This window comes from Helicoverpa armigera, chromosome 16 (assembly GCF_030705265.1).
Source record: "Helicoverpa armigera isolate CAAS_96S chromosome 16, ASM3070526v1, whole genome shotgun sequence".
Classification (NCBI taxonomy): domain Eukaryota; kingdom Metazoa; phylum Arthropoda; class Insecta; order Lepidoptera; family Noctuidae; genus Helicoverpa; species Helicoverpa armigera.
The window spans coordinates 3,614,816-3,634,343 of NC_087135.1; the positions used below are offsets into that span (position 1 = coordinate 3,614,816).

Here is a 19,528-nt window from a genome sequence, read left to right on the forward strand (position 1 = left end):
CTATAATTGTATATTGCTTACTGTCTTATTTGGATGTTTGTAGTTTTGTTGTTTTGGTAAGGCACGTAAGGATCTGGATTAAAATAGCTCGGTTATAATAAACAGAAAACACATTCAAGTACTTACTGCTCACAATTTTGCATTGTTTTGCACTTGCGAGCTTTACGAGCCTTTTGCTTACTACCAAGTTTTGTTTCTTGATTTAAATCTACTCTTCTATTTTATGTTATTACAAAACACGGTTTAGACAAAATAAGACAACGTGGACCGACGAAATGTCTAGTACATATTTGGCAAAGTTATTCGTCACTCGAAAGGCGAATCTGATAAAATTATCCGTGCACCAAACCAGATCTCACGCTCGATAAAAATTGCTTTCACTTCAATTGATAATTTTATCTATTTCATCTGTAGTCGTGTGTTGTGTCCATCAGCGCAAAATGATTTTACGGCCTTTGATGTGGCCTTCATACAATTTAGATTTCGTTTTATAATAATTTTAGGAAGAAAGTGTCTCAAGCACTCTCTCTTTTAAGTGGTTTGTTACCTAGATCATAAGATCTACATATAAACCTGCCTATAAAGGCAACCTATTCAAAACTCAAAAATTTTGAATAGGTACTCTAACTACAAAACTAAGCATGAATAAGTAAATCTTTCCATATTTCGATGCTCTTATTGAGACGGTTGCTCGTAGCTATAAAAACAAGCGAATGCGAAACGAAGATCTAGTTTTTATCATCTTACCACAGATTACGTCAACAGAATAATTCGGTATTATTTAATTCTTGTAATGACCCTTATTTTCACACGTGCGACGTTGCAGACCAGGTTGAGATCCCACCGACCACGGTCCCACATTCTTATACAGTTGTAATTGCCCACTAATTGTCAATTACGCAACGCCACATAGCTGTTTATGTAATTGTTTTTGTTTGTGATAAACCTGGGAGTTGGATAACTGTAAACAGAAGCGCATGCCCACGTGAAACACTCGTTTCTGATAATTATTATACATTATTTAACATGCGTATCTTAATTTTGGATGCTGACAAAGATATAGCGAGTTTTGAGCAGTTTCGATTCGTGAAAAATTAAAAACTCAAAAGTGCACTATAGTTTAAAATAATCTTGGAGCTAAAACTATTCAAAGAAACTTGTATTTATTCCAATTACATTGTAAACCTTGTCCGCTGTGTAATTTATATGTTATGGACCAAGTGATAAATTGGGCAGTATACATAATGCCCGGTCATTATGAATAATGCCCAATATGAGAGTGCAATTTGATAATAATTATTCATACAATCAAATTGACCGGGCACTATACATATTGCCTGTGACCTTTTGGGCAAAGTAATACAAACATATTCACACATCCCATATCAATTGACAGAGCATAGAAGTTGAGCATAGTAGATGCAGCAAGCATGGCTTCTGTCACGGCTCCGGCGCTGCGGGGCTCCGGCGGTCCCATGCGAGCTTATCGTCGCAGATGATTTTCACGCTCACCGCCGCAGCTTCGGCTTGCTGGCCGGCTGAGCCGGCCAGCCTCAGCCGCGGCGGCGATCGCTTCAACTACCTGCGCCTCAGCTCGCAGGCCACCTCGCCCCTCCGTGCCTACGCGGTTTTGAATTGCACTCTAGGGGTAGGGCAGACAAGACTACGTGGAGTCAGTTTTGCAGCGATTCGTTTTCGTCACTAAGTTCAGTTTTTAATACAATGTTTTGAATCCAAATTAAATTCTACCATAAAAAAACGAGCCAAGAAAAATGAGATCAAGAAAAACGAGGCCGAGTTAGTAAGTTAGATGACAATTGTCCAATTAATAAGTTTCTGGCTAGACTTATAATTTCCCATTAAAATAGAACATATAATTTAAAACAATAATCATAAAATATATAGCAAGTAACAGGATTTATTTATTAGAACAACTGCCACCCTTGCACCGCATAAAATATAGCTTTATTATCAAATTGCCCAACTATCATGTAGCAATATAATAATGCCCGTGCCAAGTGATAAATAATGAAGCTAAGATAGTCATTAATCATGTGGCCCGATAAAGCTAGACATTATTCATAATGCTCGCGCATTATAAATAATGCCCGAATTAATCACATGGTCCATAACATATACATCCCATCCTGTGTAATGCAGTATTAACAAAATTATGTAAATTGTAAGAGCAGCGTAAACCACCAGCTACCTATTATCAATATTGTTTCTTAAGAATGTGCAATCTTTGCAGAAGTGCTCTAGTCTTTATTTTTGAGTTAATGGCAATAATCACGTAGATCTACATATTTGCTATAACTACATAATAATAGTTACAAGCCTATTCGTCTTTTTAATAGGTATGGTCAGCAACTAGGTTTATCATGCTCAATTTCAGATTTTTGATAGAACTCAGATTCACATAGCATAGAAGATTAAAGAATAACGCTAAACGACAACTAATTTAAGAAATCAGCACGACATGCGAAAGTGACTTTTTTATCTCGCCCGAAATCGCTCGACATACATCATAAAGACCCAATTCAGTCTCCCGTATAAACAATTTAATTGTGTTTCAAACGATTTGTATCTAATGGTACCATCAGAGATTGCTGACAGAGAGCGGAAATATAACCGTATATTTCTAACAATACTATAAATGTATCTCGAGATTTTGTAGATTAATAGGAAGAATTAACTATAAATCCTATGTTTACCGCCTCGATAGCGAAACACAATGGCTCGCTTTTTCAAATATATTTAGCGCCCCTTTCAATATATCACGAGCTAAGATTATGCTTAGAATCTCTCGGTTCGTTCAACGCCCTCAATGAAACGAGCCTTTTCCGACTTGTCCGGTAACTTATTAGTGTCAGGGGTTGTAGGAAATATGTGAAGGTTTAAGTGGACCTGTCTATTACGCATTCCTGCCTACTTTTTACTGTCTGGCTCTGTAGTGCGTGTGCGTCATATAATTTATTTAATATATCGGTAGATATCTGTATAATATTTAAGAAATTCTTCATTAAAAACATCCAAAACAAATCCAAAGCTCCAATTTTGTAAAGTATTGATTGTCTCAAATTGCTTTCATATCCGCCGCCGTAACCGCGGTATTGACCGCAAATTGTCGATCAACTCGGCTAGATACTACTGGCACCTCAGATCTAGCCCGTCTAGTCCTCGCAAACACCTTCGTATTTTATTATTAGAACGCTGTACTTTAGATTCAAGTTCTATGAACTTTATTACGTAATGAAAATGCCCGCATGATATAACATTACGACGACCGACGTTTACGAGTAACTATAACTATTTTTCACATAAATTCTAAAACTGGATTTATTCGATCATACTTAAACAACATAGTATCTCGAGTATAATGCACCTAGATACCTGTTGCTACACCTAGGTGTGTCTATATTCTTTCAAGATTTAAGAGCTATGAAATATATTTCATCCCCCCAAAACGAGGTGTTCCTTTTCTATTTAAATGAGCCTAATAATTGAATTAATTTGTTGGTTGTTGGGGACTAAAGCCATTTTTTTTAATGTTTACAGGGTGCGCCAAGATGTGGCGTGCGATACTGCTGGTATGGCTGGCGTCACCCACCCTAGGGCAACAGATCTTCCCAAATAGGGTGTCCAGCGTATCGACAATCTGCGACAAGGCATCGATGACTGTACACTTAGAGATGGCACAGCCATTTAAAGGCCTTGTCTTCAGTAAAGACTTTTCGAGGGAGTGTCGTGTTCAAGGTAATAAAACCTTTTATTTCAATTACGGTAGTCGATGCTTCAAGTTTCTATTATCGCGGTTTCTAACATTTATCCAGGAACGTGAAATTCCTTCGGGACACGGCTAAAGTCGCGAAAGTGTTAATTAATGATAATTCCGATCTATGTATTTTATTATTAAAAATCGACATGAATCGCTACCTCTATTCCTAGTTGCGGAGTGGGCAATCCTGCTAACTAAGCAATAATTTATGTATGCAGTATGTTGAAAGAGAAATCTCTGCAATGTTACAGGGAACCATCAGAACAAGATTACTCTAAATCTACCATCGAACGCATGCGGCGTGAGAACTTCGACCATGAATACTACAGTTGAGGAGCCCGATGATGAAGAGGATTTGTACTACAACGTCGAGCTGGTCGTGCAAATGGACAGACAACTGCAGCAGTCTTCAGATCAGGAACTGCTTGTCAGGTGAGGAAACCAACAACCAAAGTATTGATCAATCATCAAAAAACTCCTGTTTTTAAGGGAACAGAAAAAGCAGTACGAAAACTAAGTAGTGAATGTGAATTTAAGTTGAATAGTATGTTTCTGACTTGAATTCGCATATTCATCTGTGTTAGCTACATTATCTACTAACAAACCTTAAAAAAGGTAAAATCTCAGTGACGCACAGTTTAGTCTCGTTATAGAGAAAAACGTGAAGTCAAAACACGCATAACATAATAGGAGCAAAAACCTTACGTAACCAGATTTGTCATCGCAGTCGAAGCTGTACACGCAAGGTGCAAGGACATTAGAAAATCTAGTTCCATGTGGTATGCGTCAACTGGTAGATAGATAATAATTGCAAAGCCAGATAAGATCGCTTTGGTTTCATGTTAGCTCATTTAATGCTAAAAGATGCACTTGGTGCGCGTAAAATGTGCAAAATTATGTATTGCGTTTTCTTTTTACGATAAAGCCACTTTGGACCACGCTACTTTGAATGACGCCAAGAATAGAAGTGACCATCTCAGAATATGCACGTAACCCAAAAAGCTCGCATAGGTATTCAAAACGAGATCCTGTTTTATAATGTAGTTATTAAATAGTTCCTAACATGTATAACGTTAAATGTTTTGTGTTTCAGATGTAAACTGCAACCTCGAGCGGTACGCATCAACAGCTCAGCCTTAGAGACGGTTATAAACAATAAATTACGCGAAATGACTACCAGGGAGGCGAAGAAAACGAGGTAAACTCAGATAAATTAGAATAGTAGGCACATGTCCTGTAGGGAACGAGCAAATGACCTCATGCGCATAATTTTATTAAAGTGCTCGATCGCCTACAACACGTATATTATGCATTTTTTTTTCTTTTTACCACTTTAAATTTTAAATTATAGCGTGACTAGAGCGTTGGTTCAGCTATGTAAGGCATGGACTGTGCTGCTAGTCAAGGGCATAAATCCGAATTTTGTATTGAGTCTGACGAGCGAGATAACTTCATTATAAGTAGGAACATACTTATATTAAAATTAGAATAACCATCTCCTCGTTCCACGTGTCAACAGAACTGGCCGCAACCGTCAGGGATTCGCGAATGCGGCAGAAATAGAACAACGAGAGTGGCTGATGGCGGCCGCACGAGCCTGGATGGAGCTCGCACCTGCCGTGTCTGCTGCAGAACCTGCTACCGTTGAAGTCGGACAACCTACAAGATTGCTTATACAGTGCACATTGCCTGGTAAGAAATAAATTACCAATATTTTTTAAGTAGAACGCCTAGCTCAGGGTTTGAGCAATGTTATGGCAGAGTGAATTAGGATTAACTTAACGTCCTTAGTTAGAAGTTTAAAAAGTTAGCTGTTGTGGCGGTTTACCTGAGCTAGTTTAAAAACCAAAAAAAGGAAATAGAAGAATCGGAACCTGCGAAATAACTAACTGAAATAACAGTCATTGTCCCACCAACTGCTACAATAACAATGACGGATCTTGATATAATTTAATTGGAAAATTGTATTGTAGATGACATAACATGTTCATTGTTCATCTTAATTTTGCAGTGGGCGTAGGACTCCGTGTGACAAATTGCGTCGCCCACGACGGCTTAGGAGAAGCATCCCAAAAATTATTGGACGAGGCTGGCTGTCCTATCGATGAGACGATTTTCAACAAACCATCAATCCACCATCACAAACACAAAAGCGCCGAAATCGACTTCTCAGACTTGGAACCTGTTAACCTACAGAAAAATATTGATCAGAAAACCAACATCAAACTAGAAAAAGCAGACCCTGACAACATGTTTAAAAATATTATGACATATCAACATGCTATTACTACATTTGCTGCTTTCAAATTCCCTGATAGAGCTAAGCTACATCTGACATGTGGTATCGAGCTGTGTAAGGGACAGTGCCCACTGGTGGATTGCAAAGCCTTGCAAAAACCACAGCAAACCAGAGATGGATTGCTTAGAAAGGCTCGACTAGATAAAGATGCTAAAGGCATAGTAATCGACCGATTGGAGGTATACAACAGTATAGAAGTACATGCACCTAACATTGAATTAGAAGATGAAGCATCCATAAGAGGTAAGATTTGACGTATGTTTATAATATGTCGAAACTTTTTCAACATCTACTTAAGTATCTATTGATACATACGGTGATATTTTAATAAACAGCTCTTTTTTCTTTACAGGATCAAGAAGAATTGAATCAGAAGAAGATGAATTTGTCAGAGGCTTTTCACCTGGAGACAAGACTATCTGCTTATCACCAGGAAAAATGGCACTCGCTTTTTGCGTTCTAGGGCTGATATTCCTGTGTGCAATCGCCGTGGCTTTCATTTCATTAGTGAGAGCTAGACGCCGCCTGGGCAGAGAGCCTTTGCATACGTCTCTGTCCTTCTACACAGGAAGCAAGAGCATGTTTTCTTCAAGCGAGAGTTCGAGCTCTGGCCTTAGCGGGAGTAAACTTCTTTTAACTGACAGTCCATATCTAGACCACCACTCATCGTCCAGCAACAACTGGCCATATTCTAGAGCTTTTTGACATGAAGCTCGTAGGCGGGAAGTACGTTAACATGTAATATAATGACGTGAAGTGACTTTCCGTTGAAAAGGGTATCTTCAATGAGGTGGTTTCTGATAATCATGCCTACTAAAGTTGCTTTACTGAGGATACAGCATGTTCGATTTTAGAGAGGCAAAGTCTTTTTCATTTCAGTGGATTTAATGAAATCCAGAAGTTTTTTTTTATCTGTTGTTCCGAAAGGGTTGTGAAGCATTTCAATTGATAGGTATTACTAAAATGGTATCAGTTGTTATCCTTTCTGCGATCTCAACTCGCGACTTACTCATTGTTGATTCAGGTTAGAGAAACCTAATCAGATCAGTTTTGCTTGGGTAGTATATAATAATAACAATAAAATGGCCATAAACATCATAATTAATTATGAATATTACTACAGTAGTTTGGAAAAAAAATATGGGAATTCTATAAATGATTTATCAAGTAGTTAGCTTTACAGCAAATTTTCTTATTTAATTCAATAAAAATGCAGACCTTGAGTTTGCAAAATGAGGCTTATATTGAAAAGTAGCAATTTGGAGGGAAAGTACTAATGTGCAAGAATAAGGGAACAGATACTGTATGTAACTTACCTTATTCTTACATAAGTACTTTCTCCTCTATTTGATTGATAGAAGATAGCTTTCAAGTACCTACAAGACCTAACTATTTCTAACTTCATAGTTAGTAATGGGCTATTTATTTTTTAGTAATATTATCCGACTGTTTTGTCGTTTGAGGCGGTGCTTCTGAATTTATGCGGATGCAAAATATTACCAGCTACGTATATAGTTATTACTTTGTCAATAAATAATTGTACTACTTACTCAAAATCATCAATTTGATTGTTTTAGCTTAGTCCAGTAAAGTATAAATTGTAAGTTTTAACAAAAATCTGGTATTGCATTGCATCTGAGCATAACTCTTGTTAATTTATATTCATTAGCACTTCCTCGAAAATTAGCAACTAGTATTACTCTATTAGTATAAGGACATTCAAAATTATGAATGTGACAATAATTGTGATGTAATGATAACAATATTTTGTTTATCATATTTGGATGAAATTTTTATGTTTTTACATTTTGTATTAAAACTATAAATGAATTTAATCTTGTGTTTTAATTTTGTACCTATTTGAGAACCTTTTTTGAAGGACGTATGAAACTGCTCTATAGGCCAAAAATAGAGATATTTTATATTTTTAGTTTGTGTCCTGAGTCCTAAAAATAAAAGTATTTGAAGAAGAAGTAACCTTACCTACTTTATCACTTTATGGGGTACCTAGCTAAAGTATTACTTACTTATGTAGGTCTATAAAACAAATGCAAAATGTACTAATGTGAGTGCGTAAGATGTAAAGCAATCAAAATGAAACCCTGCCCTGGCAGTATGCAGTCTGTCCACCTGCAAACTTACTTCTATATAACAAAAAGGTACTTACTTCTATATAGAATTAATTAATTAATATTAAAGTAAACAAACCTACTTAGGAATGAACTCCTCTCCTTGCTACAATTTATTGTTGTTATTGTAGGTAAGCGTATTGATAAATATCTCATAACATTCATATCACTTTATATATCAAACTCTTCTACAAGATTAAAATAAATTCCGAGCACTTCGTGAGCGCTCCACAGCAAAACAATTAAATAGTTACATATTTATTATAGCTTTTACCGCCACCCAAGTTTAAAAAAATGACAACTGTTAATGACATTTCCAGATAGTTCAATTGTCTATGAATCTAGTGATGTCCTCCTTAAAAGCTTTATTTTTATAATTAATAAAATATTTTTATCACATCTTAAGAAAAGCACTATAATAATGCTATTTCTTATGATTTATTGTCATTCAGTAATTAAAAAGATATATAAATATGAACTGATTTACACCTAAACCATAGACAAAACTTAACAACCTAATGAAATTGGACGTCACTTTTTAAACTTGTAGATGATGTCATTCTCGGCAAAGAGTATTAAGAAAAGCGAATATAATAGACACGACTAACCAAATAGTACATACGTGGTATTTTCTACCAATTTGCTTAAATGTCGTTACTATTGTGTTTTCGATTTTTTAATTAATAAACACTAACGTTAATACAAAAATGTTAAAGGAATATCTGGTATATGAAAGTCCATCCAAATTGAAGTCAAAGACTCTTACGTTAATGTTACCTGGAATATTGAGTGCAATACTGAAAATTTATAATATTTTCAAACTTTTGATATGACCATTCCGTTTATCAGGTGTTTAAATAAATAAAATAAAAACTTGTAAAGTTGTAAAAGTAGGTACTATTCGGTCCGTTATTGTCTTGCTACTCTTAACTTGAGATGTCGCAACTGAAATAAATTTAATCTATGGGATGAGCAGCGCGAAGGTGGATGCTTTTCGCGGTCGGTCTTTCGCTTCGCCTTCGATGCCGTGTTCGTACTCGCAGTCACGGATGATATTTCACCGAATTCTACATGAATAGCGATTATATATAAAATTTAAATCACAAGTGTTATGATATTTATTCTGAAAGTTGGTTTTATGACTGTTTAATAAGTGTATGTGCTGTGGGTTGAGTTGGGTACGATTGGCTACGGTCCCGCATCCAAAGTGATATTTAGTGTGTGTCGACGATTTATGTGTATAACAGGGGTGGAAAAGCATTCCTGGACCAATAATAGAAGGTATGTAAAAGAGTTATTTCATAAAACTGATTAGATTCCGTTTTGAAAATAGTGGGTCGGACGTCATTGCCCGAATTTTGGATTGCTCTGTGCACTTTGGTCTTACTTTTCGTATTTTGTACTTTCTTCTAAACTATTTACGATAGATCATTGTTGATTGTTACTATACGAGATAGATATGCTTCTTTATTGAGAATTTGGGGCTTGGTTTCTTTCTCTAATTGCTTTCAATTGGCTTAAGTAGTAGTATTTCGTTCCCGGTATCTTGTTTCATTTGGGTAACGCCTTGAATGAACGCCGCTTGACGCGCCAGAGCGCCTGAGGCACTATAGTCATACTAGACAACCAACCAACCAACAAAAAAAAAAGCAAACATTTTTTCAAATATTATTTAACTAATAAAGAAATATTTAAGTATTAAGGGCATTTATTTGTTGAATAAATAAAGTACCCACATGAGCACTTCATATTTCCACATCTCCAGTATATTAGAGTTTCAGGGAACTGTACCAGGTTTTATTTTGCAACAAACATTGAATTGCAAAGATTAGTATAAATTCACAGCCAATTTTTGTCTTCAGAATCTTGGCCAAAATTGTCATTACCATTATGTTGAAGCTAGATAAAATGAATATGTTAACACCAAAGATGCATAAATATACATAAAAGTGATATGTAAAAAGTTAAAAAAGGTCCCTATAAGTTTTTATGACAAGTGTTTTATCATATTTTTTATCACACTTGATTAGAATGTTCTTAAAGTAAATCTTATCATTAAGTTTCTGGAATCCGTTGATAGTTGCATTTCTTTTTAAAGCATGGCTGATTTGTTGCATATATTATCAGTAAATATCTGGGACAGGATTACAAACTTTGTATCTACTTATTGATATGTAAAAAGTTTTGTAATGCACACAAATTTTATGGAATTTTTGATTAAAACAAAAATTAAAAACCTAAAAGTATTAAAATGAGACATTCATTCATATTATTTATTTGCATTCCACAATGTATAAAGTAGGTGTTACAATTTTGCTTAGAGCTAGGTACAATTGTGGACCATGTAGGGCACAGCAAAATAAAATAAAACTTACAACTGAAATAATGTGCAATGTAAATATTAAAATTCCAGTGCGACAGATATTCTTATCATGATTGATTTGAAATTGGATCTTCATCAAGTATTGGTAAACACTGATCAATGTCCAATCAAACAACTCCGCCCCATTTAAAGTTTGCATAATCTACTTTCATTTGCACATGTAAATATTTGGCACAACTCGTTCTATACCTCTCTTTTGTTTCTGACTATGTTTGCCTTTTTTATTCCCAGGAAATGGGCACATAATGCCTTACCTACCAGAGAAGGATCTCCATGTATTTCATTACATTAAAAAAAAGCAATAATTCTAAGAATGTGAGGCAAGATTTCATGCTAAACAACTGGCTGATAAGAAATTTAGCATAGAGACTGGTGCTAACGTCCAGACAGAGACAGGGATACTTTTTGCCTGTTCGCGGGACATCATAGATCCCTAATTGAAATCTGGTTATATTATAAAGTAACCAATAACTTAAGTATTACATAATCCTGTGTAAGATATAAAAGCTATAGTTAGTAAACAGGTGGAGTGTACAAGTAATTATTTATCTTCAGCCATTATGTTATCAGTGTGGCAATGCAAGTGGGGCGTGACCGTATGTGTTACTAGGCATTCAAGTGTTTTCTATTGAGTATTGGTCTCTTATATGTGTGTTGAATCACTGCTTAATATAAATCTGAGAATCAATAATTTAATATTCATTATACTTCCTAGGTAGATTAAATGTTCGGCAAACAAATGTTTTGCATTCATTTCAATGCTATTATAAAATGTCAGTCTTGTAATAAAATACATCTCCTCAGAGGCTCTTTCATGAGTTCTTGATTTGGAAAGTATTATAAGTAGATAGTTTTTTTTGAAGTCTACATGCGAGGTATACAGTATTATAACTTTAGCAAGTAATCATTTCTGCTTAAACACCTTGTTTTTGCATTATATAAATGACAATGCAGCAAAAAGTACTTCATTGGGTGATTGATTGCTCAGTACATTGTAGGTAAGCAAAATTACTGAAGCAACCATTGTGTAATTCTTCAAGGTCAAATGTTAAAAGCAATCAAACATGCTTATGAGGTAAACATTACCTTGTAATTCATTGCTCATTATCTTTAAAAAAAGACCAAACAGCATTTTAAGTAGGAGACTAGTAACAGCCGGTTTTGTATGAGGATACAAAAATGTACAGACATGCCCAAGAAGGGAGCAAAATGCCTGCAGCTGTGTGTGATTCAACAGAACTTTGATCTTCAAAGCCATGTGGCTTTACTACATAATGTTAGGAACATCTCGCTGTGATATAATAGTTACGTTTGGAGTCGTCGCCACGTGTTTCAGAATCGACATTAAATTGGGGATCCCCTTTTGCCATCTCTACGTACCTACAACTTTAACAAACGTTACATGTGCTCAGAACATGAAAAGTCTGACAGCCAGTTTTACCATGCCCTTTCTGTGTATGCCCTTTCCTGAAATGGTGTGAGATAGGCGTCATGTAAAATATTGGTACTCAGCTGCGTCGAATTTGACAAAAAACCGGCGGCGACAAAAAGAGCTGGGAAAAGGCTAGCAAGACAATGATCCTCACTATGAGCCAGTAATGACTGATAGGACTATAAACAACAAGGTACTAACAGTTAGTGAAGGACCTAATTCTATCTGTTATTCATTAGAATAGGAGCATGGAACAAAACATCATTGATAAACATTCAAATGAAACATCTGTTGAGAAATGTCTGTCCTTGCAGCCATATGCATGATGGTAAATGCATAATATGTGTTAAGTGGAATTTTCTGTTACATTTATTTTGAATCTGATGATTGAGAATAAAGAGGTGGTCTTACCGTTTAAAATCTCAAACACAATATTGCTAAACTCTTATTTTGGCTGATGAAGCCACTTATTCCCCTTACCATCCCAAGGCCGACTAATAAAGATCGCGTCATGTAGATCCATATATGCTTACATTGCTTATTTATGAGGTTCTCTCAATTTTTGTTGACCGAAATCTGTGCTAAATGCACCAAAGTCAAATCAGAAGGAGGTCAATAGAAAATCATGAAACAGAATTATGATCATGGCTCAATTGAACGACTCGACTCCCATCCGGCCACTGAACATCCTACATGACCATGCAATATCCATAAAAGAATCATGAAAAAATGTATGAGAAGTGTAGCCAAAAATATGTACTCCGCTGTATTCAGATACCAAATACCCATGTTTTCATTCAAAACGTGACCTCCGAAGTTTTCAGTTAAGGCACGTTTCGTGAGTCTTCTATTACATCAGCATCGACATTGTAATACTGTAGCATAAAATTTACAATGCCATTCACAGCGTTTTAAATAGCTGTCAGATAGCTACTTATATCGCTATTTGCTTCTCAAAATTAACAATGCCGAATACCGCATTGCAACGGGAAGGCCTGTATACCAAATTATTTGGAGTATCAGGCGAAAAGATGATGACGCATTTCCTGGTAAGCAAAAGAACGACGATAATGCAACTATGCAGTTGACATCATTGCTGAAAACCAAACATTGTACATATGTATTGTGATTCACTGGGTCATTCAATCAACCACGACTTATGATCAAACAATCTAAACTCAAGAGATCGACGCCTACACCAACATCAGTTCTTCTTTTTGTATTATTCTGACCCATATCGATGTCTTTACCGCAACAAACATGTCAATGTCCCCTTACTGAAAGTATGAATGAGTGGAAACCTGACGATTTAAGCCGCAGGAATGTCATAGATTTTCGCTCTACAAAGGATAATTACAATTATTCTCTGTAGTAAATCCTTCCAATTTAATTTCTATATGAAGAAATTTCCTGTGTCAGCAACCACAGGGGGTAACGGGGTTTGCGTGGCGCGTCCCACAAGGTCGGTCTGCCACTCTGGAAGTGGGAGGGGTTATTCCAGTGTTCCCATCTTAACACAGATTTACCCGGCTTTGTGATAATTTATTCTTTGATAACATTTCAATTTTCTGGGACTATACAACTAATGAAGATCTAGTATTGTTGATTGAAACAGGTATACACTTCCATCGAAAATATTTTCATCGAGTGTTTTTATTAATGTAGTAGTCCATTAGAATCCCCGTTATAAAGGGTGTTTTACACAGGGGTGGCAAGCCGGCGGGGAGGGGCGTGCGTGCACTAGGGATATGCGGCCCGCCGGCGCCAGGAGTTGGATCGATATTCCGGCCCACAGCTCACTCTGTCGAGTTGAAGTCGCGACGCGCTTGTGTGCTGTGTCGATCCCAAGTTCCGTGCCCGTGTGTTCGAATTTTATAGAACCTCAGTGTTGTGGATTTGTACGTTTGGATAAGCGTACGGAGATGAGATAGTCCTCGCTAGCTATTGGTATGTGTATTTGCAAATTTTAATGAATGGGGCCTCCGTCCCATTTAGGGTTACAGGTTTCCGGTGTTTAGTGTCTGTGTTACTTGTTGGAAGATCAATAGTGAGGTTTACGTTGTGATGTCACGTACCTGCTCACTGCGACTTTTTGTACATATATTCTGGGTTATTGATTTGAAAGGTTTATAAATAATTGAGAATTATGCCATTGTACCTATTACCAAATAGGTACAATCTAGAAATTGCTTCGAATTAGTTTTTATCGCCAACCTGAAAAGATATCGATATCCGATAACATTTTCTTCTACAAGAAGCAACATGTTTTTAATCATTTATTATGCCGATGTTACTTGTAGACGAAGTGGTAACTGAAAAAGACGTCTGACACTGAAAAGAGTACGCTATAATGATACCAGTTTACTATTTGTACGGTAAAAAATGCTCATTACATTAAGCAGAAGATGAAATCCTTTTCGTCGTCAAAATATCTTGACCTATTTAGGATTATGACATTTAGGATTATGTCAAGACTGGGGGCATCACATACTTTAAACTAGTAGTTAGTTGATTCCAGCAATTAGTTTGATGCCTTCCACAGTGCCTAATAAGCGCTTCAACCTCTTGACCTGCACTTAATATGCATGCAAGACTTAGGTGTCGTTTTATCTAGACGGAGTCTCCAGACGGAATTTTGCCGGGTGCGTTCAGAAATCTGTCGTTATTTGCAGAGCGGTTGCGCCCCGCCCCCTGTCGTCATCGAGGTCACTCGCGCAGACGTACTGAATCAACTGTCCGATACTGTTTTATGTCAGGATTATAATGTATCGTGGTATACACCAGACTCAACAAAAATTTCAATCATCCATGTACTTTTGAGAATTTTCGCATGAATTCCCAACGCTTTTTTTGGGAGCGTCTAAATTGTGTACAATCAAATCTCCCGTTTTCTACGTCTAGTTTCAAATTATTCGTGCTACTGCTGATCCTAGAGCTATGCATTTAAAGATAAGTCTTAGCACCATTCTAGCGGTCACAATGTTACATCGTATGATATCATTCGTTAAGGCACTAATTTATCGTGTTTGTTATGATGTCATTGCTAACTCAAACATTGTGTTAGTATGTAAGGACAAGGAGATATTCTTTCTGCAGTTTTATTTTAAGTAAAACAATCTGATATTTATCAAAATGCTGCAAATGGCTTATGCCACGCCTTTCTGTTGAAGCTACACAAAACAGTTTTCTAAAGGCCGTAATGACTAAGTAGACGAGGAATGCTTGCCATGATAATACAGAATGCATCGTTGTTGACTACATCTGCTAATGACAAAAAATAATAGATGAGGTCATCGTAGACCTGTTCACAATCGGTCCTGTGACCATTCATCAGCACCCTTTTAAGTTTACATTGAATCTGATATTTTTCGTCTTAGTTTATTGATGTTTGTTCCAACCTGTGGGTGGCGGACATCTAAATTTGCACGATGATCGGCTACTTCGCCGCAAAATGTATTTTACTCCGCACACTTCATAGAACGGTTAAATGAACATCTATTTCGACGATTAGCCGAAGACGATTAGATCCTAATTATAAATTCCTAACGTGACTGTTTAGTTCGAGTTATCTGCGAAATTCGCATATCGAAAGAATTCTTTGATCGAAGCTGTAAGATTTTGTTACTTATTTAAACTTTCAATGCACATGAGTTACGTAAGTGTGCTGATTTCCAAGGTTAAGGAGTTGCTCGGTAGGTACTTTTATATTTCGTTTGTTTTATCATGTCAAGTGGCGCATACAGTTATCTCCCCCAGTTTGTCATGTGACCTTTTAATTGACCCAAAAACGACCATCTCTGTGACATGATGGTTAAAAGAATTATTTGGACGTTCTATTAATAACTTTAGAAATTAAGACCTAATTGGCCGCTAGGAAAATGAAATGAAGTCATTTCAAACAGGTTGACAGAATTGATAATTCCTATTTTTTTGAATTCTTACGAAATTATTGTTGAAGTTAATCACTAATTAATTGTACTCCAATGATCATTAGATGTTAAATGATTAGAATTTGGCTATAAACTATCATTGTTCATGGCTATTCTTAGATACATATACTTATTGTTTACAGGTAAGTCTTAGCTTCTGATGACACAATAAAACCTTGCACGTGACAGCAATATTGTGACTCATTAACAATATAAGTAAATGCGTCTTAAAATCAAACAATATCACGGCTATAAGTTATGCATACGATAAATTAAAGTTAAATCTTCAAAACGTTCTCCCGAACACAAAGCTACGGTTTCTGTGGAATCCAACAGCACTTTTATAGAAATCTAAATTTAGCGAGTTATGGCCAGTACGTAGAGAATCGAGCCGTGAACTACTGGACAAAGGTATCCGTTAATCAATGAATACTTTAGAAAGAGTTCAGTTTTCTATCGACGAACAGATAGAAAGTCATAAATACAATTTAAATGACAGCGACTGTAGTCATGAATCATTTTCAAGGAAAAGTGCTTTATAGGGGGATTTCCCCTGAAGTATTTAGGTGCTTGCCAGATTAAATAATACTACAGTTAAGCAAGAATATTTTATTTATCAATTATTTTACAAATGTTGCTTTAGCACTCAGCTCTTATTGGACAGGACACATTTAACTTACCTACGAGATAAAAATGTAGCAAATGTTATTTTAGCTAACAATTGTTACGTGCCTCGAACTGGTTACGACAGCTAAATTGTAAAAAAAAATACCTTCCCTTCACATTTGATTGCATCTCGATTCTCAACCGAAATTACAAATGGTCGAAGTCCGAGGCCCTTTCACGGTTGAGTACCAAATGCGTTAATGGTACTAACAAAAGGGGCACGCTACCACAAGCTTTCTACTCTTTCTGTCAACAGTTCCCCATTGTGCTTGCTTCTTTGTTTATTATTTTATTCGACTCGGTTTCAAGTTTATTACTACCAAACTATTTGTTTGACGTGTATCTACTTTCTAACGTACTATTAGTTTTTATTGTGCTTGTTGTTGCTTCTGTACCAATAAATTTAAACCCTCCAATTTTGCAATTTTACCGCGAACCCGTAAGATCCTCTACTTGTATTACCATCCATAAAAATCGGATACTCTTAAATTAAGAGGTTGAAGCAATTGAAAATCGCGTTTAATATTCCGGCAGTAGAGTCCTGAGTCCCGCTCTACCGGGGTCGTCGACCTCGAATCCAGTCCATGTCTTGCACTCGCCGACTCACGTAACAACCGCTTTCTGAACATACGTACACACTACACTGGCACGCGTATGTTGCATGAGCTACCCAGTACCCGAAGAGCTGCGTAAACTTGTTCTGAGTTTATTCCAATTTCTTCCCCCTTTCTTATGCAATTGATTTATCTGGCCTTATTACTCGATTATGAATCAAGGTATCTATTATAAAACTACAGATTTACATACAATCGAATAAATTTTGCGGTTGCCTACCTCAATGATTTGGTTCTTGCAAGCCACGTACATAGCCAAAAGTAATAATTAAGGATAGTAACAGCGGGGAAGGAAAAGCTCATAGAAACGTTATTTTGCAGTTAGCAATCAGAATCAGATATAGCTTTCAAACTGACCGGCAGAACCGGTTACGGTTATGAAGACTTGCCAATCTGTTCGTCTACAAACGGATTTCTTTGTTTAAATCCATCCCTAATACTGTTCATTACGACAGTAAGTTCCTAATTTCGGTTTACACCAGAAATTGAATGAGATAATTTCTAACTATATTGCAGACAGGAAGATTTCAAACCTTGTTTTTCGTAAATTTCTTGCTTGTAATTACATGTTTATATGAAATATAGTAATGATGTTACACTGTCTGATAATACCTGGTTTTTATAATGAAATTGTTCTACAGCTTTATTATTTACAACCAAAAAACTCGAACTGTCATGACAACTGAATGGGAGTACACAGTTGATTCACCGGAACAATCTGTCGGCTGTTGAACATCAATTTGATGCAATCAAGTCGGATTGTTAACCATGTTGCTCTTTAGGGACATTATAAAATACTCGTGAATGGACTATGATGTAATACCATTTGAAGATAAACCTTTGAAATAACATGAAATAAAGATAGAGGAAACAGCATTGAAGCCTTGCAACGACATAATAATTGTCGGAGGTTGTCTAAGAAAATTTTCTTATAGTCAATGTTCTATTCCACATGCTACCAATAAATACATCATATTATTCCACTTTAACGTTTGAGTTTATAATGTTCCATGGTTATGGTGCATTGTGCTGTTCCGTCGTTAATTTATTCTGCGTTGCATCACTCGTCACCATTTTAAAAATCGCGCCTGTGTGGCTATTTTACATAGATAACTAGCAGTTATGAACGCAAGCTTTATTTTTCTAAAACAATGGAAGTACTCATAGCTCTCAGCTTTCAACTTCCTACTCGGAATTGCAATCGTCGAAACGAGCTTGACCTACATTGATGTAATCCGGTGTAAGTTCAACTCTGTCTTTAAAAAATCCCTTGATCAATATTTTCCTCTTCGTTTTATTTGACAGATCATAAATGTTCAAGTGTTAGTTATTATCTACTACATAATATGTGAATTCTTAAATGGAGTCTTTCTGGTAGATATTTTAAACCAAAATTTTATCAGCTGGTTAAACTGCATTACATCTTGGAGACATTAACCACAATTCAAATACAACAACTATATATAATTGTCATTTAAAGTAGACCATCAAGACATAATACAAAACGTAACGGTACAAAAGCTTGCACTTCACAGTGCTTTCTACAAGCTTTGAGATAAAATCATTTTTATTACTGGCTCGCTGTCATATCCTCACCAAATTCTTGCCATGGCATATTTTTGGACTTTGTGTGCCAAGATTAAGCAATCCTTTGAATGTTCGTGAAGAAAATATGGTATTGAATACAGATTTCTCTACCGGTATATGAATATTATGGAAAGTGTGTTCACGTGCATTTGCACAAAGAATTTCATTGCAAAGTCATGGCTTGTGAATAATTCATAGTGCATTATTAACACGAACGAACGGCTACCATACAATGGTTACCTATTTTCTTTTCTCAGAATGGATAAAAGTGCCGTTGATTTTAATGATGCCACTGTTTTCAACAGCAACTCCTGAGGAATCTCGCAGTGCATTCATTTGTCCCAATTGTAGCCACAATAAGGCGAACTCGATTGTAGAGACCAATGACATCAGATAATAGGAAAGAAAGTGAGTGCTGATGTTAAAAATTGTTTCCATGGTAGCAGGGAGATTGAAAAAAATTGAATAATATTATTCAAAGAAGTTGAATAAAGTCCAAATTAACTAGAAATTATGCTGTGTCGTTTTAGTCGATATTTTGACTCCTAATGTAACCTGATCTACAAGATGACTCGAAGCCAGACCGACCACCCATCCGATCGTCCATTAGTTCAATTAAAATTGATTAGTCAACAATCGAATAGCTAAGATTGCTTTTCTAATTTATGATATGGCATAACTATATCTTACTCTTACGTTTTATAAATAATT

General features: G+C 36.1%; 2 protein-coding genes across 2 annotated transcripts in view; both read left to right on the forward strand.

Annotated features, from left to right (window-relative positions):
* LOC110384526 (uncharacterized) overlaps positions 1 to 7,890 on the forward strand; it is a 31,933-nt gene extending 24,043 nt beyond the window's left edge. The window contains exons 2-7 of the mRNA XM_021345836.3: positions 3,559 to 3,756; positions 4,030 to 4,210; positions 4,872 to 4,976; positions 5,298 to 5,470; positions 5,790 to 6,320; positions 6,430 to 7,890. Coding sequence (XP_021201511.3) covers positions 3,570 to 3,756; positions 4,030 to 4,210; positions 4,872 to 4,976; positions 5,298 to 5,470; positions 5,790 to 6,320; positions 6,430 to 6,782 — 1,530 coding nt within the window. The 5' untranslated portion in view covers positions 3,559 to 3,569 and the 3' untranslated portion in view covers positions 6,783 to 7,890. The remainder of the gene's footprint in view (positions 1 to 3,558; positions 3,757 to 4,029; positions 4,211 to 4,871; positions 4,977 to 5,297; positions 5,471 to 5,789; positions 6,321 to 6,429) is intronic.
* A 1,287-nt stretch (positions 7,891 to 9,177) lies between these two features.
* The window catches only part of Beta-spec (beta Spectrin), a 58,518-nt gene continuing 48,167 nt past the window's right edge, over positions 9,178 to 19,528 (forward strand). The window contains exon 1 of the mRNA XM_064038508.1: positions 9,178 to 9,487. The gene's annotated coding sequence lies outside the window, so the exon portion shown is untranslated. The remainder of the gene's footprint in view (positions 9,488 to 19,528) is intronic.